Below are 24,125 nucleotides of genomic sequence, written 5' to 3'. Positions count from 1 at the left end.
AGATTCATAGCTCTGTTTTGTTAGAACATCTTCATTGATTTGTAGACAACCCAGCCTATCATGTGCATAAAATTTTTGAACACATCAAACTAATTTAAATTCAGCTTCTAATGTTGGTAAATACCTCTACATGTTTCCTGATATGTACATGAACTTGATATATTGGTGAGCCAATTTGTAGAATTTAGTTGCTTTAAGTATCAAGGTGATCGTTTCTGTTACACATAATACCTTCACTTTGGGAACCTCTAAGGGGTCCTTAAATGAGACATGATGTTATGGGAAGAGTTGTAAGGAAATAGACATGTGTCAAATTTTATTTTTTTGTTATGTTTATGAATTTGCATGTCTATATGATGCTTTGGATTTCATTGTATTCCTCTTTATTTTTTAGTTTTCTAAGATATTTTAAAGGAATGTGCAAGATGAGCCATTGGTTCATCTGCAAGGTTGATAATCCTTTATCCTCTATAACAGTTGACTGATGATTGTTGGGGGTTTATTTACAAGCAGGAAATTGAGGGTTGCGAAGATGGCAGAAGCTAGGCATACTCAAAGCTGCAAGATTTCTCTTGGTGCTTCGAGTTCAAATGATGACTCTGTTTGGAAAGGTTTATTGGACCATCTTGTTGAGGCAGTTTTGAAACGACTTCCCATGGCCCCAATCTCTCGTTTCGGTGCAATATGTAAACATTGGAACTCTTTGCTTGCTTCTTACAGGTTCTGCCAGCAGCTCGCTGGAATTCTGTGGATATACACTGTAGTTTATCAACAGGAAAACAGTGGAGCATTGTATGACCCTGTCGAAAGGAATTGGTACCATTGCATTATCCACCATCTGCAGGGGAAGGATGTTCTTCTATTGGCTTCTGCTGGTAGCCTTATTTGGTAATGTGACTTTGATGATCGAAGGCTTTGTGTTGCCAACCCACTTAAGAATTCAGTCAGACCACTTCCACACCCATCCAGTTTGTGTTGGCCATTCATAAAAGTTGGAATGACTCTGAATGGAGATAATGTAAGCAGTGGATACAAAATCGTTTCATTGGGAGCCGGTGGGCCCTATGTCATGTATGATTCCCTTCAAAATAATTGGATTCATCATGGTATGTTATCTTTAGATTTCCTTCCTCTCTCATTTGTACCTGGTTCGAAAGCTGTGTCGATTGGTAGCAATGTCTACTTTCTGCGTATCAAATCAGATGGTCTGATCTCTTATAATATGGCCAATGGCGTGTGGGAGCAATTCCTTGTCCAATTACCGTCTTATCTATCAGATTATATGCTTGCCGAGGGTGAGGGAAAGCTCCTGCTTCTAGCGACAACATCTGGGAGAATTTGTCGTTTGCGAGTCTCTGAGTTGCAGAATCTGAGGTGGAGAACAGTGAGCTACACACCAGTGTGGGGAGTTTTACAAGAGTAATGTTCGGATGAAATGTTTAAGCAATCGAAAACTGATTACGGTTTTGCTAAATTCAGAGATATTGACTTGCATGCATACATATAATGTGCTGTTGAGGAAGTGGTACAAGGATATCTTGCTTCCTCCAGGGATGGGGAGAACGACAACGGAGCAGAAGATATTGCTGCGTGCAGCATTCGATGCATGTCTCCCTGCTGCAGCCTGATTGCTCTTGGCTCTATTGGGTCAAATGTAAACGGCAAGCCTGATGATTACTTGTTTTGATGGTCGGTGCACAGACTTTAGTTTTTTCAATATGATGTTGTAGTGGTGCAGTCAGTTTTATGTCAATTGTCTAGAGATCTTCAATATACATCATCTGGATTTAGCCCCTCTGTGGTAAATGTTTCTGTTTGTGGAGACGATGTCAGGCCTTGATTTATGTGTGGCCTTGTTTGACAAATTGCTTATACTGAATTAAGCCTTTAGAGATGATGTGCTGATGCATTAAAACATGATATGCCATGGCCAAAGTATTAGCATTTGCTTCTACATATAATCACTTGGTTAATGAAGCTAATTTGTAGTTTCTTGGGCATTCATTTACTGTGGTGCTCAATTTTTTTTCCACTTGCATGAAGAGTTGTGGAGAATTTGGTCTCTACAACAAAATGGATGAGTTTTCTGCCTTCAAAAAAAATTGTGTGAAGATATTATTCAGCCGATTGCTGCATGTGCTATATCTCTTCAGCTCTTAAGAGAAATGGTGGTTCCATTTGCGTTCTTTTTCTTCAAATCTTATGGTCTAAGAGACCAGTTTATCAAAATACTGGATTCATGGCTATTTCAGCTTCTCCTCTTTCAATACAGGATTATAAAAGATTATTTTTTTTTCAATAAAGATAAAGAATTAGGAAGAATTAGTCCATGAAATATGAATTGGAGACTAAATCTTGATATACCTTAGAACAAAATAGTTTTGTTACCACAAGATGTATTGGTTGTTGTAAATCGTTGATTAAAATGAAATTAGGAATGGATACACTTGATAATATGAATCACTTGAAAAATATAACTACAAGGGGGCAAAATTTAGAACTTTCAACACACCTTGTCCCAGGCATGTCTTCCAAATTTTTTTATTATTTAATTTTGCATTTATTTATAAATTTATTTTATGCAATTATGAGCAGTTTTAGAAAATAATCTCAACAATGATAGCATCAAATCAGTGAATCATATCTTCATTCATTGCATATTTTCTAGAAGGATTTTTGTGTTCTATTAAGCCAAACTTAATCTGGAAAGCTGGCTGAGAAGATTGGGCTTGTTCTTGACTCTCATTAATCTTGTGTATAAATACAAGTTACATTAACTGTATGAGAGGATTACATGGGAGATAATAAAGGTGTCACGCCCCAAATCCGGGACATAACACGGCCATGCTACCAAAGGATGGACCCACGATAATACGAAGCCAAAATTTATCTTCTTAAGTATAATGACAGGTGTATCACAAATAAAGATAATAATAAAGTTCAATTCAATTATTTAATTAAATCAAAACTGGTTCAGAGCATCTAAATCCAGAGATAAAATAATTCAAGTCTTAAAATTCATAATGTCTTCAATCCATAAACATAAACTGAATTCCTAGAGCAAAATTTCTAAATTTGCTTTGCTGATCTCCAAACTTGGATTCTCTTTCCTTCGATCCTAGCCTTATTTCTCTGTACATAAAAGAGAAAACAAAAAGAATATGAGCTACACTAGCTCAGTAAGTAGACTTCCGCTTCCTTACCGGATCAAGCATAAGTTTTCTATGATAATGCATCATTTAGCAAATAACAATTATTGCAAAAATAAATATTTCATAGAGCATATAATAAAACAAGTTATAAGCTCATCATGCATGCATAAATCATGTATATTTCACAATTATGAATCGTAAATCATTTTCATCATGTATTCATGTCATGTTTCAAAACATTGCTCAAAGACATTCTTGCTAAGGTCACTATTATACCCGTGACAGGGCCATGTTTCTTAATCGACAAAGTTCTTAATTCATGTGCCAACTTTATACCCGCTGGCAGGGCCATGTTTCGTGTGGATGCTAGCTCCGGATGTCGACCTTCCCGAAGGGATTCATTCATAGCCATCTGAGAGCCTTTGAAATCATTATATCTTTTCTTAAAGCATACATATACATAGATGAAAAAACAATGAAATTCATGCTTCATAATCATACTATTTTCATAAGACATATTCATGAAATCAATGCTCATAATAAAACATGCTTTTTCATATCACATATGCCGATCCTTATTTTATGAAAATTATGATTTCATCAATAGCAATTCTTTGCATAAAAATATGATCATTTAAAAAAATAAATAAGGAGCATAAGATCTACTTACCTCGATCGTCCAGGACCTTTTAATCTTCCTTAAAAGAATCAGACAGTCCTATTTAAAATATTAAATCATTAATAAATTTTATATTTTTTAATAAAATTACATAATATAAAGAAATGACCGATTTGATAATCAGTCCAATAAATCTCTCCCTTCGGCTCTAACCTGATTTAAGGTCATAGGTCCCTAAAAGTGAAGAAGATAGCCTAATAAGGGATTCATAGGATTTTTTTTTAGAGAGGGAAAGTAGAGAGAGAAAGTAGAGAGAGAAAGTGGAGAGAGAATCTTCGTATCTTTTAAAAATGGCAATCACGATTGAGATCATCAGAGGTCATATCAAGGTGACTTAATATAGATTAACCATGATTGATATTATCAATTTCGAAAAAGAATCGGATCGGGATCCGATCTACTGCACGAATTTCGGAGTAGTTCCAGATCATCATATTTTCATCTCGAGTTTATCCTAGGGTTTGTGATGTAATCAGAGAGAGAGAATGACCCTAGAGAGATGAAATCCATAATGAGAGAGAAAGGTCTAGAGAGAGAAAATAGAAAGAAATTTTAGAGAGAGAAAATGTAGAGAGAAGGTAGAGAGAAAAAGTCTAATTCTAGAGAGAGAAAGACTTAAGAGAGAGATGCGAAAAACTTTCTCTCACATATATATATATATATTATTATTTTTCTTTTTTTTATATATTTATATATATATTTTCTTTTTCTTTTTCTTTTTCTTTTTCTTTTTCTTTTTAGAGAGAGACAATAGAGAGAGAGAAAGAGAGGGAAAAAGAGGGGAGAGAGGAAAATTTTCTCTTTTCTTATTATTATATTTTTCTTTTCTTTTTTTTTTTTCTTTTTCCTTTTCCTTTTCTTTTTCCTTTTTCTTTTCTTTTTCTTTTTCCCTTTTTCTTTTCTTTTCTTTTCTTTTCTTCTTCTTCCCGGGCTTTCATTGGGCCGAAACAGGGGACCTTGAGGTCCCCGTGCCTTGATCGGCCGATCACGGCCATCTCATGGCCGGTGGTGGCCGACGGCAACGGCCGACTCTCCCGGGTTCGGAGAGACCAGGGCCGGCGGTCGGCGTGACCGTCGGCGCCGGAAAATCATAGGAAAGAGGCGGCGAACAGGGGGTTTTCTTCTCCAACTAAATCCGGCGACACCCGTCGCCGGCCATCGTGCTCACCGGCACGGGAAAGAAGGGAGAGAAGAGAGGGAGAGGAGGGAGACCTTACCACAACCTCCGGTGACCCCCACCGGCGAGAAATCGCGGCGAACACGGGTCGAGGAGTCACGGCTTCAAACGGAAAAATTGGAGGAAATCTCCGGCAATCGACGGCGACTGAAGGGTCTACCCAAAGAGGAGAGAGAGGGGTTTCTTATAGGGTTCGTCCTAAGATCTTTTAATGGTCCTAGGACTCCGATTTTTGATCGGAGAAGAGGAAGACTCTGATCGGGAGTCTTCCTGCTCTGTTTTTCCCTTTTTTTTTTCTTTCGGGTGGGCTTTGAGCTGGTTTTGGGCCTCAATTGGGCCGGGTTATCACATTCTACCCCCCTAAAAAAAAATTTCGTCCTCGAAATTTAACATACCTTCATTTTCAAATAAGTGTGGATATCTCATCTTCATATCGTCTTCAAGCTCCCACGTAGCCTCTCTCTCTTCATGATTACTCCAATGAATCTTTACGTATGAAATGGTACGCCGTCTTAGAACTTGCTCTTTTCGGTCAATAATTCGCAGAGGAAATTCTTCATAGGTTAGATCTTCATGAACTTGCAATGGCTCATACTTTATCACACTGTTTGGATCAGGTACATACTTCCTCAGTAGTGAAACATGAAAGACATTGTGTACTTTGGATAAATCTGATGGTAAGGCTAGTTCGTATGCAACATCTCCTACTCGATTTAAAATCTCAAAAGGTCCAATATATCGCGGACTCAGCTTGCCATGCCTCCCGAACCTCATGACACCCTTAGTAGGTGATACTTTTAGAAAAACATGATTACCGACCTGAAATTCTAATTCTCTTCTTTTTCTATCTGCCAAACTCTTTTGTCTATCCTGAGCTGTCTTGAGTCTTCTCTTGATTAGATAAATTTTATCTCTGGCATCTTGAACTAACTCGGGACCAATTAATTTCTTTTCACCCACTTCATCCCAATACAGAGGGGATCTACACTTTCTTCCATATAGGGCTTCATAGGGTGCCATCTGGATACTAGAATGAAAACTGTTATTATATGCAAATTCAATCAATGCCACATGATTATCCCAATGTCCTCCGAAGTCAAAAGCACAAGCTCTTAACATATCCTCCAGAGTTTGAATTGTCCTTTCAGATTGGCCATCGGTCTGAGGATGAAATGCAGTACTAAGCCTCAATTCTGTTCCCAAGGCATCTTGAAAACTTTTTCAAAATCTAGATACAAATCGTGGATCTCGATCGGATACAATACTTATTGGAACACCATGCAGACGTACAATTCCATCAATATACATCTGGGCTAACTTATCAAGCAGAGTGCCAACTCGAAAAGGTAGAAAGTGAGCTGATTTAGTAAGTCGGTCAACAATCACCCACACAGCATCGCTTTTTCTTATTGTCCTTGGAAGTCCAGTAACAAAATCCATCGTGATATATTCCCATTTCCATTCTGTTATCTCTAATGGTCTTAGCAGACCAGCAGGTCTTTGATGTTCGGCTTTCACTTGCTGGCATACCAAGCATTGAGATACAAACCGAGCTATCTCCCGTTTCATTCCATTCCACCAGAAGAGTTGTTTTAAATCTCTATACATCTTTATACTACCGGGATGAAAAGAGAAACGAGATTTATGGGCTTCTTTCAAAATTTTTCTTTTTAGTTCAGGATCACCCGGTATACATAATCTGTTCCCAAAATAAAGAGTTCCATCTGTATGTAGTCTAAACTTAGTTCGTAACCCTTTCTCTATGTCCTTCTTAATCTGACATAAATGAATATCACTTTGTTGGGTCGCTTTTATCTGTTCGATCAATGCTGGTTGTACCATCAAATTTGCTAATACTTTCTTAATATCAGTACAAGTCACTTCAATTTGCAAATCTTCAAGATCCCTAAGAATTTGTTGCTGAAAGGATAGCAGAGTCATCACATTCGCTAAAGACTTCCTACTAAGTGCATCTGCCACCACATTAGCTTTTCCAGGGTGATATTTAATATTTAGATTATAATCTTTTAATAGTTCAAGCCACCTTCTTTGCCTCATATTCAGCTCTTTTTGAGTAAATAAGTATTTCAAGCTTTTATGATCAGTAAAGATTTCACATGATTCTCCATATAAATAGTGTCGCCAAATCTTTAAAGCAAAAATAATAGCTGCTAATTCCAAATCATGGGTCGGATAATTCTGCTCATAGGCTTTTAGTTGTCGAGAAGCATAAGCTATGACCTTATCATTCTGCATCAACACACAACCTAATCCTTTCTTAGAAGCATCACTATAGATGACAAATCCTCCTTCATTAGATGGTAGGGTAAGAACTGGGGCAGATATCAATCTTTGCTTCAGATCTTGAAAACTCTGCTCACATTCACTGCTCCATACAAATTTTATTCGTTTCTGAGTTAGGCGAGTCAGAGAAATTGCAATTTGGGAAAATCCCTTGACGAATCTTCTATAATAACCAACCAAGCCTAAGAAGCTTCTTACTTCCGTCACATTAGTCGGTCGAGGCCAATTTACCACGGCTTCTATCTTCTTTGGATCGACTGAGATTCCTTCCTTGGATATTACATGGCCGAGGAAGACAACACTATCCAACCAGAATTCACACTTGCTAAGCTTGGCGAAGAGCTTTTCTTTTCTTAAGATCTGAAACACGATCCTCAAATGTCTCTCATGTTCTTCTATATTTTTAGAATACACTAGGATATCATCAATAAAAACAACAACGAATTGATCCAGATACGGCTTGAAAATCCTGTTCATCATATCCATAAAAGCAGCCGGTGCATTGGTTAGTCCAAAGGGCATTACTAAAAATTCATAATGACCATACCTGGTTCTAAATGCAGTCTTAGGTACATCTTTGATTTATGTCACAAATTGACATAAAAAGTATCAATTAATATCTAAATTATCTAACTTTATTAAGAAATTGATACTTGTTATTATATTTTGCAGAAGAAGAGATCATCAATAGAAAGAACAAGGAAAGAGGATTCCAACGGCGCAAATTTTATGCAAAACGGAGTTAAATTGACCCAGGAATTGAAGAATGAAGAAAGAAGACTCAATTGGGTCAAACCCGAGTCAAATCAGATCAAAATTGGTCAAAAATCAACTGATTTGGTGATCTGGTTAGCCGCCTGGTCCACAGCAACAGGCGCATGGACCATGGACCCATCGGCGCACCATAAACCCCCTAAAACCTCTTAGTCCCACATCGGAAGTTTTGAAAACCTTATAACCCCCAAATGCCTATAAAAAGCCCCCAAAGGCCCTTGTTTTATGTATTCTTCCTTGAGATCAAGCTTGTAACCCTAGATAGTGGGGTTTTTAGCTCTCTTTTCAAGCCTCGAGCTTTGAAGTTTTTGTAATAAATTTTTTTTATATATAAAATCTTATTTTTATGCAATTTCATCTCTTTACATTATGCAATTTATTTTTCTTGCAATTAGGATAGTTTAATTTATGCAATTTAATTTTATGCAATTAGGTTAGTTTAAATTATGCAGTTTAAATTTATGCAATTAGGATAGTTTAATTTATGAAATTAGGGTAGTTTATTTTTCTGCATTTAAATTTTGCAAGTAGATTTAGATCATGTCTAGCTAAGCATCCCTTCTAGGGTTTGCGATGAAGCTAGATCATGAGTAGGGATTTTACATAGAGTTCTTTCTTTTTCTTAGGGTTTCTTTTTCTTCCTCTTTTGCCAAGAATTTTTGATGAACTACAGTTGGGTCAGAGTCCCTTCATAGTTCATGCTTGATTCAGTGCATAGGACGAGAAAACCCTAAGGGATCCTAGTTACTACTCCCCTGTAAAGAATCTTGATGGATTATCGTTGGGCCTTAGTCCCTTCATAATCTATGCTTGGGAAAGACAAGAGGAGTAGTCGTTAGGATCAATAAGAAAAATTCTAGGTAGAATTCCCTAATCTAGATCTAGTGGATTCAAAAAACCCTAGATCCTTAGTCTTATTGTCTTTAGCAAACAACTTTCGACTTTCGATTTTTGTTAAAGTTCGCTTGAGCATAGATTTGAAAATCATTTTAAAAACCAAGTCTCTGTGGGATCGACCCGTACTCGCTGGTCGTGCTACTCTGCACACCGTGCGCTTGCGGTTTTATTTACAAATTTTAAGATTTGCACATCAAGTTTTTGGCGCCGTTGCCGGGGATCTGGCGTTTTAAATTGTTTTCAAATATTTGTTCTTCGTGCGTTATAACTCTCTTTTTTTTTTCTTTAGGTTTCTATATTTAGTTGGTGATTGCTGGAAAACTCAGGTACGCTTCTAATTTCTCTTTTATTATTTTTAGTTAATTACTTTTGCTTTTAGACCTAATCATTTGAATTTACTTAATCACAAAAAAAAAAAAAATATAAAACAAAACAAAAGATATTTCATAATCGTGAAGTAAAATATCAAAATAAAAAAAAAAAATTTTAAATTAAAATCTTTTACATTCTTGGTCATCTTGTTTATTTATATTTGCATTTTCATAATTAATCTAAGGGCATCAACCCATTAACAAGATAAGGTGGGGATTTCATTACCCTTCCTTAGCCCAAAAACCATCTCCATCATATTGCATTACCTAGACTTTTAATCTTAAAATCAATTAGACGTCAACCTTAAGGAATTCGAGCTCAATAGGACAAGGAACCCTAAGAGTTCTACCAAGTTTGAGTTGTTTGATTAGTTGGTGTCTAGGCAAGTCCCTGAGGGTGGTTTGTTAAATTGGTTCAGTTGCTGGCCTGGCCAACTCGTTTGGTGTCTAGAAAGGCAACGATGAGTGAACCTCCCACCTCTTATACTTACCTGGCTAACTAGTTGATCAATCTCCACTTGGAAGGTTTGAAGGGTCATCTTGGAACAGTTAGGAGCTGTCTAGATTTAGGTTAACCCTAGGATAGATTGAGTTTAATTTATTGATTCAGTTGTTTGAAAAAAAAAAAAAAATTTAAAATTTAAATTAATTTGGTTACTTTTCTTTAGATTTAGGACTCCTTAGGATCTTCTCTTTAGAACTTTTTCTCTTTTCTTTCTTTTCCTTATACATAAAAATTTTATAAAAAAAAAAAAAAAATTGTATAAACATCGAGAACCGTACACCTCGTGTGTGGAGAAGAGTGTCGGGTCGTCTAGTTAGAATTGAGTCAATTCCTGTTGTTCCAATGGCTGAACCAATCCAACCCATGACCCTTAAGGATTTGTGTTATCCAGTTGGCTCCATCCAACCATCTTGTATCAGGTTGCCACAACCCACAGCTAACAATTTTGAAATCAAACCTCAAATCATAAATATGCTTCCAAAATTCGCAGGATTAGAAGATGCTTATATATTTATTAGAGAATTTGAGGAGGTATGTGCAACCATGAAACTGCAATTAACAGAGGATGAGGTCAAACTTAGATTAATCAACTTTGCCCTTAAGGACAATGCTAAGAAGTGGCTTTATAGTCTGCCAAACTATTCTGTCACTACTTGGGAGGGCTTTGTGAGAACATTTTTAAAAAAGTATTTCCCCCATCATAAAACAGCTAGGATTAGGAATGAAATAAATCAATTTTACCAACTAGCTGGTGAATCATTTTGGAAGTACTTTGATCGTTTCAAGAATCTTTTGACCCAATGCCCACACCATGGAATAGAAACTTGGAGACTATGCCAGATCATCTATGAGGGGTTAGATTCAAACTCAAGAACCATGCTAGAGTCCATGTGCCAAGGCCAATTTATGGACAAAGAAACTACTGAAGCTTGGCAATTCTTAGAAGACCTAGCTGAGAAAAATTTACAGTGGGAAACAACTAGGGAACCTGATAAAGCTACACCTTCAAGAGGAGGAATGCATCAAATTCAACCAACCCTAGCATCAGAGGCCAAGATTGCAACCTTAACACGTAGATTGGAAGCCTTAGAATTACAGAGACCAGCCAATGTAAATCAAATATCTGCACCCATGTGTAAAGGGTGCAATGCACCAGACCATGTCTTAGAAGAATGTTCCTACTCGAATGAGTGTGCACAGGTGAATGCCACCTATCAAGGACCATTGAACAATCCTTATGCACCCATATATAACCCAGGTTGGAGGAATCACTCGAATTTCTCATGGTCCCAGAATCCTAATGTAGGTAATCCAAATTTCAATCAGCAAAATCTAAGGTCCAACCCAGTGATGAACAACCCGCCAGGCTTCCATGATAATGACAAAAAAATTACCTCTTTAGAGAAAAGCCTAGAAGCCATGATGAAAACACATACCAGCTTTATGCAAACTACGGGTCAACTCATAAATAATAACACCCAAGCTATAGCCCGTCTGGAAATGCAAGTAAGTCAGCTGGCTTCGACCATTAGTGAACGAGAACATGGTAGGTTACCTAGCCAACATGAGCCAAATCCTAGGAACCAAAATGGTCCACGACCCCAACAAGGAAACCAAGTTAATGGTATAAATGCCATTCATACCTTAAGATCAGGAAAACAAATAGACAATAAGGTAGTTGCACTTGATGATATAGATGACTCATCTGCCGAGTCACCTTCTAAAACTACTACCTTTCAACCTCAAGCACCAGAAACTGAAAATTCACCTAGTCCAGTACTTAAAAGTCCTAGAGCTCCTTTTCCAAACAGACTGAAATCCAATAAATCTGAACATTTAGACAAAATTTTAGAGGTATTTAAACAAGTCCAAGTTAATATTCCTCTTTTAGATATAATCCATCAGGTTCCAACTTATGCCAAATTTTTAAAAGATCTCTGCACTAGGAAAAGGACCACTAATGTACCAAAGAAAGCATTTTTGGCTGCAAGTGTCAGTTCATACCTATCTAGCCATGTGCCAATTAAATATAAGGACCCTGGAGCTCCAACAATTTCTTGTGTTATTGGAGAAACCAATATAAAAAAGGCCTTGCTAGATCTAGGAGCTAGTGTGAATATCCTTCCATATTCGGTGTATGAACAACTAGGATTAGAAAAACTTCAACCTACTGGGATCACATTACAGTTAGCCGATAGATCTCTCAGGATCCCTAAGGGAATGGTCGAGGATGTTCTGATAAAGGTTGAAAATTTCATTTTTCCTGTAGATTTTATTGTTTTAGAGACTGAGCCAGTTGCGAATCCTAAAGGACATATACCTGTCATTTTAGGAAGACCATTCTTAGCTACGGCCAATGCTGAAATCAATTGTCGAAATGGTCTAATGAAGTTATCCTTTGGGAATATGACCATTGAGCTTAATGTTTTTAACTTAGAACAGGAATCCTCTTCTCATGCTGATGTCAATGTAGTCCAAGATGGTATTTATGAATCCATTGACATTAGTGATGATGAAGTCGACCTAGAGTCTAACCCCTGGTTAATCCATGAGTCTGAGGATGTCAATGAAATACTTAAAGAAAATCAGATTAATCAGGAATCGACACTTCCTACTGAACCAATCATTGAGATGGTGAACTCATCACCTAAACCATCGATAGAGGAAGCACCCATTTTAGAACTGAAGCCCCTCCCAGAACATCTCAAGTATGCATATCTAGGACCCAAAGAAACTTTGCCTGTAATTATTGCATCAGACCTAGATCCCAAGCAAGAGGAGGAGTTATTGTCAGTTCTAAAAGCAAATCAAGAGGCAATAGGTTGGACCATAGCAGATATCAAAGGAATAAGTCCTTCTATAGTTCAACATAGAATATACTTAGAGGAAGAGGCTAAACCAACAAGAGAAGCCCAAAGAAGGCTTAATCCAGTTATGAAGGATGTAGTTAAAAAGGAGATTCTGAAACTCCTAGATAGTGGAATAATTTATCCTATTTCTGATAGCTCTTGGGTAAGCCCAGTTCAAGTAGTACCCAAGAAATCTGGGGTAACAGTGGTCCAAAATGATGCAAACGAACTTATCCCAACTAGGACCCAAACGGGATGGAGGGTCTGTATAGACTATAGAAAGTTGAATGCTGCGACAAGGAAAGATCACTTTCCTTTGCCATTTATTGATCAAATGTTGGAAAGACTAGCCGGACAAGAGTTTTACTGTTTTCTTGATGGATACTCCGGTTACAACCAGATCCCGATAGCCGCTGAAGATCAAGAAAAGACTACATTCACCTGTCCATTTGGTACTTTTGCCTATAGACGAATGCCCTTTGGACTATGTAATGCACCGGCAACCTTTCAGAGATGCATGATCAGCATATTTTCAGATATGATAGAACGATTTCTAGAAATTTTTATGGATGACTTTTCTGTTTTTGGTCTAACCTTCTCCGAGTGTCTGAATCACCTGCAATTAGTTCTAGAACGATGTAAGGAGAAGCACCTAGTTCTCAACTGGGAAAAATGTCAGTTTATGGTCAAACAGGGAATAGTTCTTGGCCATGTCATTTCTAAAAAGGGGATTGAAGTGGACAAGGCCAAAATAGATCTAATTGCAAGTCTTCCACCACCTAAATCTGTGAAAGAAATACGTTCATTTTTAGGTCATGCTGGATTCTATAGAAGGTTTATTGCCAACTTTAGCAAAGTAGCACGTCCACTGACTAATCTTTTGGCAAAGGATACTAAATTTGAATTTACTCATGAGTGCTTGGAATCCTTTGAATTTCTAAAAAATGCACTTGTATCAGCTCCAATCATTCATCCTCCTGTCTGGTCTGAACTATTTGAATTAATGTGTGATGCGTCCGATCATGTTGTGGGCGCAATCTTAGGTCAACGAATAAATAAGCTGCCTAGAGTGATATATTATGCAAGTAAAACCTTAAATGATGCGCAGCTTAACTACACCACAACTGAGAAGGAGTTCCTTGCCGTTGTCTTTGCTTTAGAGAAATTTAGATCTTATTTGGTTGGGACCCACACCATTGTTTACACCGATCACTCAGCCATTAGACATCTCCTAGCAAAGAAGGATGCCAAGGCACGTTTAATCAGATGGATTTTGCTCCTTCAAGAATTTGACCTAGAAATTAGGGACAAGAAAGGCACTGAGAACGTTGTAGCAGATCATTTGTCCCGAATTCCAGTTGCACCATCTAGTGAACCACCCATCAATGAATCTTTCCCAGATGAGCAACTCATGTCTTTGTCTACTGAACCTTGGTTTGCTGATATTGTAAATTATTTAGCCATAGGCAAGATACCTTCTCATTGGACTAAGCAGGATAAATATAAATTCTTTGCCCAAGTGAAGTATTTCATTTGGGATGATCCTTATCTTTTTAAACAATGTCCTGATCAAATTATTAGAAGGTGTATCCCAGATAACGAAGTCATGAATATTTTATCTTTTTGTCATGATCAAGCATGTGGGGGTCACTTCGCGTCTAAGAAAACTGCTGCTAAGGTTCTCCAATGTGGTTTTTATTGGCCCAATTTGTTTAAGGATGCTCACGAATATTGTAAAAATTGTGCTCAATGTCAGAAAATGGGCCGAATCACCAAGCGACACATGATGCCACTCAACCCAATCTTGGTAGTTGAAGTTTTTGATGTTTGGGGGATCGATTTCATGGGACCATTTCCAAATTCCTTTGGAAATGAATATATTCTAGTAGCAGTTGATTATATTTCAAAATGGGTAGAAGCAATTGCATGTAGAACACCCGATAGCAAAATGGTCATTAAGTTTCTTAAAGAAAATATTCTCTCCCGTTTCGGTATTCCTAGGGCAATCATTAGTGATCGGGGAACCCATTTTTGTAACCGACCTTTTGCAACATTGATGAAAAAGTATAATGTCACCCACAAATTGGCCACACCATATCATCCTCAAACTAGTGGGCAAGTTGAAGTGTCAAACCGACAAATCAAACAGATCCTGGAAAAAACTGTTAATGCCAATAGAAAGGATTGGTCTTTAAAATTAATTGATGCACTTTGGGCATACCGAACCGCTTTCAAGACCAATCTAGGAATGTCTCCTTATAGGATTGTGTTTGGTAAACCATGTCACTTGCCTATTGAGATAGAACACAAAGCCATGTGGGCCATCAAACAACTAAATACAAATTTGAACGATGCTGGAAACCATAGGAAGCTTCAATTGAATGAATTAGAAGAACTTAGAAATGAAGCCTATGAAAATGCAAGGATATACAAGGAACGAACCAAAGCATTTCATGATCAATCAATTATAAGAAAAACTTTCAATATCGGACAAAAGGTGCTCTTATATAACTCTAGATTACATCTGTTTCCAGGAAAGCTTAGGTCTAGATGGACAGGACCATTTTTAGTAAAGGAAGTTTTTTCACACGGGGCTGTTGAGATTGAAAACCCAAGTAATGGTGTTATCTTTAAAGTTAATGGTCAACGATTAAAACCATTCTTGGAATTACCTGTCAAGACTGTTGAAGATGCCATGGTTCTTTATGAACCAACTTATTCTGATTAAGTTGCTTCGAGGTTTGGTCTGGCTGAAGACATAAAACTTAGCGCTTCGGGGAGGCAACCCAGCTTATTTAATTTTTAATGCTTTCTTTGTTTTCAGTTTGCTTAGGACAAATAAATTAGATAAACTCCATTGGGGACAATGTCGGTCAAGTTGAGGGGAGAGCTTGAACAAAATCAGGTGTTATCATTTCCTTTTCCTTCCACTATGAGTTATTTCTTGCATTTAATATATTATGTAAAAAAAAAAAAATAATAAATATATATATATATATATATATGAAATAAATTAATCTATAAAAGAAATAAGAGTAAGTTAGAAAGTATTTGCTAATGTAGTGAGTCACGGAGAAGATTAGCTGGTTAGACTCTTGGTGGCTTAGGTCATTTAAAGACTATTAGCACTTCCAATTGCACATGCACACTAACAAGGTAAAGTAGGTGTTAATTGTAAGGCCAATTAAGGATTTGAGTATTATTTAAATTAGATAATTTTCTCTACACCCCAATTGAAGAAATTTGAATTTAAGGAAAGAGCTACCTGCCTGAAATAAAATGCAAAACACAGAGTAAATGTGGATTGCCCTAAGCCTAGTAACCGGGTCTCTTCACCTAAGTCAAGTGTTGAGATTCGCGTCAAACGGTGGTGGGAAGGCCAGGATGCTCAGCAAAAAAAAAAAAAAAAAAAAAAAAAAAAAAAAAAAACAGTGTGAAAGCTACCTTAGTTCTTTGTTTAATCTGGGGTGTATAAAAAATTAATCGAACTAAGTTATGAAAAATGATACAATTGGCCTGTACAAGTTAATACTGAAATACTAAGTTAATTATCACTCACACAAGTGCTATAAAACTTTAAGTGTACTCTAAGAAAGCTTCTAAGTAGACTGACTACTGATTCTAATTCGAAGCTCATTACTTAGTAATACTAGAAAACTTCTTGAATTTCGATCTTAAATTAATTTGCAAAGGAAGGATCTTTTTGGAATATGATCTTATTTTGGTACATTGCTAAGGGACTAGCAATGATTAAGTTGGGGGGTGTGATTTATGTCACAAATTGACATAAAAAGTATCAATTAATATCTAAATTATCTAACTTTATTAAGAAATTGATACTTGTTATTATATTTTGCAGAAGAAGAGATCATCAATAGAAAGAACAAGGAAAGAGGATTCCAACGGCGCAAATTTTATGCAAAACGGAGTTAAATTGACCCAGGAATTGAAGAATGAAGAAAGAAGACTCAATTGGGTCAAACCCGAGTCAAATCAGATCAAAATTGGTCAAAAATCAACTGATTTGGTGATCTGGTTAGCCGCCTGGTCCACAGCAACAGGCGCATGGACCATGGACCCATCGGCGCACCATAAACCCCCTAAAACCTCTTAGTCCCACATCGGAAGTTTTGAAAACCTTATAACCCCCAAATGCCTATAAAAAGCCCCCAAAGACCCTTGTTTTATGTATTCTTCCTTGAGATCAAGCTTGTAACCCTAGATAGTGGGGTTTTTAGCTCTCTTTTCAAGCCTCGAGCTTTGAGGTTTTTGTAATAAATTTTTTTTATATATAAAATCTTATTTTTATGCAATTTCATCTCTTTACATTATGCAATTTATTTTTCTTGCAATTAGGATAGTTTAATTTATGCAATTTAATTTTATGCAATTAGGTTAGTTTAAATTATGCAGTTTAAATTTATGCAATTAGGATAGTTTAATTTATGAAATTAGGGTAGTTTATTTTTCTGCATTTAAATTTTGCAAGTAGATTTAGATCATGTCTAGCTAAGCATCCCTTCTAGGGTTTGCGATGAAGCTAGATCATGAGTAGGGATTTTACATAGAGTTCTTTCTTTTTCTTAGGGTTTCTTTTTCTTCCTCTTTTGCCAAGAATTTTTGATGAACTACAATTGGGTCAGAGTCCCTTCATAGTTCATGCTTGATTCAGTGCATAGGAGGAGAAAACCCTAAGGGATCCTAGTTACTACTCCCCTGTAAAGAATCTTGATGGATTATCGTTGGGCCTTAGTCCCTTCATAATCTATGCTTGGGAAAGACAAGAGGAGTAGTCATTAGGATCAATAAGAAAAATTCTAGGTAGAATTCCCTAATCTAGATCTAGTGGATTCAAAAAACCCTAGATCCTTAGTCTTATTGTCTTTAGCAAACAACTTTCGACTTTCGATTTTTGTTAAAGTTCGCTTGAGCATAGATTTGAAAATCATTTTAAAAACCAAGTCTCTGTGAGATCGACCCGTACTCGCTGGTCGTGCTACTCTGCACACCGTGCGCTTGCGGTTTTATTTACAAATTTTAAGATTTGCACATCAATCTTCATCTCTAATTCTTAGTTGATGATAGCCAGATCGTAAGTCGATTTTGGAGAAAACTTGAGCACCCTGAAGTTGATCAAATAAGTCATCTATTCGTGGAAGAGGATATTTGTTCTTTATGGTTACCTTGTTCAACTCCCGATAGTCAATGCATAATCGCATGCTTCCATCTTTTTTTTTCACAAATAACACAGGAGCTCCCCAAGGTGATGTGCTTGGCCGGACAAACTTTTTATTCAAAAGTTCTTGCAGTTGATCCTTTAATTCTCGTAATTCTACGGGAGCCATCCGATAAGGAGGTTTTGAAATAGGTCCGGTTCCCGGGGTGATATCAATTTTAAATTCAACTTCACGCTCTGGGGGCAATCCTGGTAGTTTATCTAGAAAAATATCAGAAAATTCCTTGACAATTGGGATATCATCCAGCTTTATCTTTTCCTTCTCGACGTCTATTACATGGGCCAAAAATGCTTTGCATCCTTTCCTTAAAGTTTTTCTTGCATTCATAATTGAGATAATACCCAAAGATTGTTTGGATTCCGTATTATGAACTTCGCCTTGAAAGAAGAATTGCGGTTCATCCAAAATTTGAAATACCACTCTTTTTCCAAAACAATCAATATGTGCATGATATGAAGATAACCAGTTCATCCCAAGAATAACGTCAAAATCATACATATTTAGCTGAATCAAATCTGCTGCTAATTCTTTTTTTTCTATTTGGATTATGTAATTCTTGAAAATAATGTCAGCAACAACAATATTTTTAAAAGGTGTGCTAACATATAATGGTTCATTTAGTTTTCCAGGCACACAATTCAAAGAAGTAGCAAACTTGAGAGATATAAAAGAGTGTGAAGAGTCAGAATCGAATAACACACGAGCATAAATAGAATTGACTGGGATAATACCTGTCACCACTTGATCATTTGCTTTGGCCTCCTGCTGGTTTAAAGTAAACACTCGTGCATTTCCTTTTTGTTTTTGATCAACTGGTTTGTTAGATCTAGTATCATCTCTTTTCTTATTTGGGCAATCACGAGCCATATGTCCTTTTTCACCACATAAGAAGCATGCTCCAATCCTCTTGAGACAAGGTCCATTGTGATTTTTTCCACAGTAGGAGCAGGATGAAGATTCTTTCTTCTTATCAGAGTTATTACTTTTGAAATTTTTCTGCTGATCCTTTAGATTTTCTGCTGATCTCGGTCTCTTCTTATCTCCTCTTTCTAGTTCTGCTCTTTTCAATTCAGATTCCACTTTCAAAGCTCGCTCCAGTACGTCCTTGTAGTTATTGAAAATATGAGAAGACAGACGGGATCGAATTCCATATCTTAGACCTTGTTCAAATCTGTTAGCTTTACTCCTTTCGAATTCCATAAGTTGGGGGCAGAAGCGGCCTAGCTCATTAAACTTGTTAGCATATTCTAGCACCGTCATATCATCTTTTTGCTTTAAGGCTAGAAACTCATTTTTTTTTACCAACCTCATTATCCCCAGAAAGTACTGGTCATAAAATATCTCTTTGAATTCTTCCCAAGTGAGTTGATCATCATTGTTCCCATAGGCAGCTTTTATTGCAGTCCACCAAAACTCGACATTTCCTTTTAACATAGGAATGGCTAATCGGACTTTCACATTCTCAGGGTATTGTAGGGCATCAAACATCTTTTCCATCTCTCGAATCCAGGTCTCTGCAGCCATAGGATCAGATCCACCCTCAAATAGAGATGGGTTGAGCCTTCTGAATCTCTCATAGTATGACTCCATAGATAATGTCGGTCGAGGAGCAGTCTGTGCCTGCTGCTGAATAAGCTGAGCCACCACTTGACATACACCAGCAATGTCTGCCTGTGTGGCCGGTGCGTCAGGAGCCCGCTCAGCTGGTTGATTGTCAGCTCCTCGTGACGTCAGTCTTGCTCCTCTTGTTCCTCTTGTCCTAACGGCCATATTTGCCAAAGTCTCATCCTCCCTATCGCTCATCGCTTCCTATTCAAATGTCAATCATTATTACGTTATTTTATAACAGAGTTACAGTACAGTTAATAATTTAAGTCAAAGTCTAACTATGCATAACTTAGCTACTCACTGTTAGGTTTTAAGTTCTATCCTTGATTAAACCTATTGCTCTGATACCATAAAATATCACGCCCCAAATCCGGGACATAACACGGCCATGCTACCAAGGGATGGACCCACGATAACACGAAGCCAAAATTCATCTTCTTAAGTATAATGACAGGTGTATCACAAATAAAGATAATAATAAAGTTCAATTCAATTATTTAATTAAACCAAAACTGGTTCAGAGCATCTAAATCCAGAGATAAAATAATTCAAGTCTTAAAATTCATAATATCTTCAATCCATAAACATAAACTAAATTCCTAGAGCAAAATTTCTAAACTTACTTTGCTGATCTCCAAGCTTGGATTCTCTTTCCTTCGATCCTAGCCTTATTTCTCTGTACATAAAAGAGAAAACAAAAAGAATATGAGCTACACTAGCTCAGTAAGTAGACTTCCGCTTCCTTACCGGATCAAGCATAAGTTTTCTATGATAATGCATCATTTAGCAAATAACAATTATTGTAAAAATAAATATTTCATAGAGCATATAATAAAACAAGTTATAAGCTCATCATGCATGCATAAATCATGTATATTTCACAATTATGAATCGTAAATCATTTTCATCATGTATTCATGTCATGTTTCAAAACATTGCTTAAAGACATTCTTGCTAAGGTCACTATTATACCCGTGACAGGGCCATGTTTCTTAATCGACAAAGTTCTTAATTCATGTGCCAACTTTATACCCGCTGGCAAGGCCATGTTTCGTATGGATGCTAGCTCCGGATGTCGACCTTCCCGAAGGGATTCATTCATAGCCATCTGAGAGCCTTTGAAATCATTATATCTTTTCTTAAAGCATACATATATATAGATGAAAAAACAATGAAATTCATGCTTCATAATCATACTATTTTTATAAGACATATTCATGAAATCAATGCTCATAATAAAACATGCTTTTTCATATCACATATGCCGATCCTTATTTTATGAAAAATTATGATTTCATCAATAGCAATTCTTTGCATAAAAATATGATTATTTAAAAAAATAAATAAGGAGCATAAGATCTACTTACCTCGATCGTCCAGGACCTTTTAATCTTCCTTAAAAGAATCAGACAGTCCTATTTAAAATATTAAATCATTAATAAATTTTATATTTTTTAATAAAATGATATAATATAAAGAAATGATCGATTTGATAATCAGTCCAATAAATCTCTCCCTTCGGCTCTAACCTGATTTAAGGTCATAGGTCCCTAAAAGTGAAGAAGATAGCCTAATAAGGGATTCATAGGATTTTTTTTTTTAGAGAGGGAAAGTAGAGAGAGAAAGTGGAGAGAGAATCTTCGTATCTTTTAAAAATGGCAATCATGATTGAGATCATCAGAGGTCATATCAAGGTGACTTAATATAGATTAACCATGATTGATATTATCAATTTCGAAAAAGAATTGGATCGGGATCCGATCTACTGCACGAATTTCGGAGCAGTTCCAGATCATCATATTTTCATCTCGAGTTTATCCTAGGGTTTGTGATGTAATCAGAGAGAGAGAATGACCCTAGAGAGATGAAATCCATAATGAGAGAGAAAGGTCTAGAGAGAGAAAATAGAAAAAAAATTTAGAGAGAGAAAATGTAGAGAGAAGGTAGAGAGAAAAAGTCTAATTCTAGAGAGAGAAAGACTTAAGAGAGAGATGCGAAAAACTTTCTCTCACATATATATATATATATTATTATTTTTCTTTTTATATATATATATATATATTTTTTTTTTCTTTTTCTTTTTCTTTTTCTTTTTCTTTTTCTTTTTAGAGAGAGACAATAGAGAGAGAGAAAGAGAGGGAAAAAGAGGGGAGAGAGGAAAATTTTCTCTTTTCTTATTATTATATTTTTCTTTTCTTTTTTTTTTCTTTTTCCTTTTTCTTTTCTTTTTCCTTTTTCTTTTCTTTTTCTTTTTCCCTTTTTCTTTTCTTTTCTTTTCTTTTCTTCTTCTTCCCGGGCTTTCATTGGGCCGAAACAGGGGACCTTGAGGTCCCCGTGCCTTGATCGGCCGATCACGGCCATCTCATGGCCGGTGGTGGCCGACGGCAACGGCCGACTCTCCCGGGTTCGGAGAGACCAGGGCCGGCGGTCGGCGTGACCGTCGGCGCCAGAAAATCATAGGAAAGAGGCGGCGAACAGGGGGTTTTCTTCTCCAACTAAATCCGGTGACACCCGTCGCCGGCCATCGTGCTCACCGGCACGGGAAAGAAGGGAGAGAAGAGAGGGAGAGGAGGGAGACCTTACCACAACCTCCGGTGACCCCCACCGGCGAGAAATCGCGGCGAACACGGGTCGAGGAGTCACGGCTTCAAACGGGAAAATCGGAGGAAATCTCCGGCAATCGACGGCGACTGAAGGGTCTACCCAAAGAGGAGAGAGAGGAGTTTCTTATAGGGTTCGTCCTAGGGTCTTTTAATGGCCCTAGGACTCCGATTTTTGATCGGAGAAGAGGAAGACTCTGATCGGGAGTCTTCCTGCTCTGTTTTTCCCTTTTTTTTTTTCTTTCGGGTGGGCTTTGAGCTGGTTTTGGGCCTCAATTGGGCCGGGTTATCACAAAAGGTAACAGAGAGAAGTGGTTACAACAAGATATATATAAATCACTTGGTCAAAAGGAGGTCGGTGGCTTTATCTATTCATATGTTAACACTCCCCGTCGAGTTGGAGTGTGAATGTTGAGTACTCCGAACTCGCTCAAAAGTCGATGAAACTGATTCTTAGCAAGATCTTTAGTGAATGCGTCGGCTAGTTGGTCATGTATAGAAATGTGATTTATTGCAATCATGTCCTGTTAAATTTTTTTACAAAAGAAGTGACAATCAATCTCAATATGTTTCATTCGTTCGTAGAAAATCGGATTATTAGAAATATGTAAAGGTGTCTGATTATCACAAAATAATTGTGTTGGAGCGAGATGAGTACATCTAAGGTCCTGAAATAATGATTATAGCTAGGTGATTTCAGAAGCAGCTGAGGCCATAGCTCTATACTGCTTCGGCAGAAGAAAGGGAGATAGTATGCTATTTCTTGGTTTTCCAAGACAAGAGAGAATAGCCCAAGAATGTACAATAACTTGTCACTGAACGTCGTGTGTCTGGACAACTAGCCTAGTCTACATCGCAATAATCCTTGAGCTTAATAGGACTAGAAGAAGAAAGCAATATACCTTATCCTAGTGTGCCCTTAAGATAGTGAAGAACCCTAAGGGCGGCATCCATATGTGGCTTTCTGGGCTTATGCATGAATTGGCTCAGGATATGAATAGGATACACAATGTTGGATCGTGTAAGACCAAGGTAAATCAGCCTTCCTATCATGCGATGATAAATAGATGGATCGTCCAGCAAAGTGTCATAATCCAAAGCTAGCTTAAACTTTTGGTCCATGGGAGTATCAATCGGTCAGGCACCAAGTAATCCTGAATCATCAAGAATTTTAAGTATATACTTGCATTGAGAAGGAAAATACCTTCCTTAGATCGGGCAACCTCTATACCAAGAAAATATTTCAAGTCCCCAAGGTCCTTGATATGGAAGTTTTCATGAAGAAGAACCTTCACCCGATTAATGGAAGTGATATCATTCTCTGCAAGTATTATATTATCAACATATACCAATATAGCCATAGAGATGTCACCATGATGCATAGTAAATAAAGAATAATTAGCCTTGGATTAAGTGAAACCAGCATTGATGATATAAGTAGAGAGCTTTGCAAACTAGTTTCTTGAAGCCTATTTGAGTCTATAGAGTGACTTATTCAGTCGACATACTTGGTTCTCTCCCTATTGATGAAAACTCGGAGGGAGGGATATATATAGATCTCTTCATCGAGATCGCCAGGCAAGAAGGCATTGTGGATATTAAGTTGTTGGAGATGCCAACCACAGATAGCTGCCAAAGCAAGAAGACAATACATAGAAGAAAGTTTAGCAACGGGAGCAAAACTCTCATGATAATCCAAACCTTCCTGTTGTGTGTATCCTTCTGGCAATAAGTCGCACCTTGTATCATTCGATAGTGCCATCAAAAGGATGCTTGATCTTATAGACCCAAATTTGCATCCAACGGGATGCTTACCCAGAGGCAAGGAGGTGATGGTCCACATGTTTTGATGTTCCAAAGCACGGATCTCTGTTACCATTGCATCTCGCCAATGAAGATTGTGCATGGCCTGTGTGAAAGAGGAAGGCTCCATGGTGGAGGAAATGGCACCAACAAAGGCAAGATGAGAGGA

The 24,125-nt window shown here is 37.2% G+C and overlaps 1 protein-coding gene, 1 non-coding gene and 1 pseudogene across 2 annotated transcripts; 1 reads left to right on the top strand and 2 right to left on the bottom strand.

Annotated features, from left to right (window-relative positions):
* LOC105032695 (F-box only protein 6-like) overlaps positions 1–1,920 on the top strand; it is a 28,416-nt pseudogene extending 26,496 nt beyond the window's left edge.
* Positions 1,842–24,059, bottom strand: LOC140851512 (uncharacterized). Its single transcript, XM_073243037.1, is given in 8 exon segments — positions 1,842–1,951; positions 5,404–5,919; positions 6,274–6,616; positions 6,971–7,887; positions 17,759–18,322; positions 18,677–19,754; positions 23,377–23,474; positions 23,969–24,059. Coding segments are annotated over 8 exon segments (3,717 nt in total).
* Positions 10,571–10,677, bottom strand: LOC140851827 (small nucleolar RNA R71). The gene has a single exon (XR_012134584.1). It is a non-coding gene; the product is annotated as a small nucleolar RNA R71 (small nucleolar RNA).
* Positions 24,060–24,125: the final 66 nt, after the last annotated feature.

The sequence above is a fragment of the Elaeis guineensis genome, chromosome 9 (genome assembly GCF_000442705.2).
Source record: "Elaeis guineensis isolate ETL-2024a chromosome 9, EG11, whole genome shotgun sequence".
NCBI lineage: Eukaryota > Viridiplantae > Streptophyta > Magnoliopsida > Arecales > Arecaceae > Elaeis > Elaeis guineensis.
The sequence above is the reverse complement of the archived record's forward strand: the minus strand, read 5'-3'. Positions and strand labels throughout refer to the sequence as shown.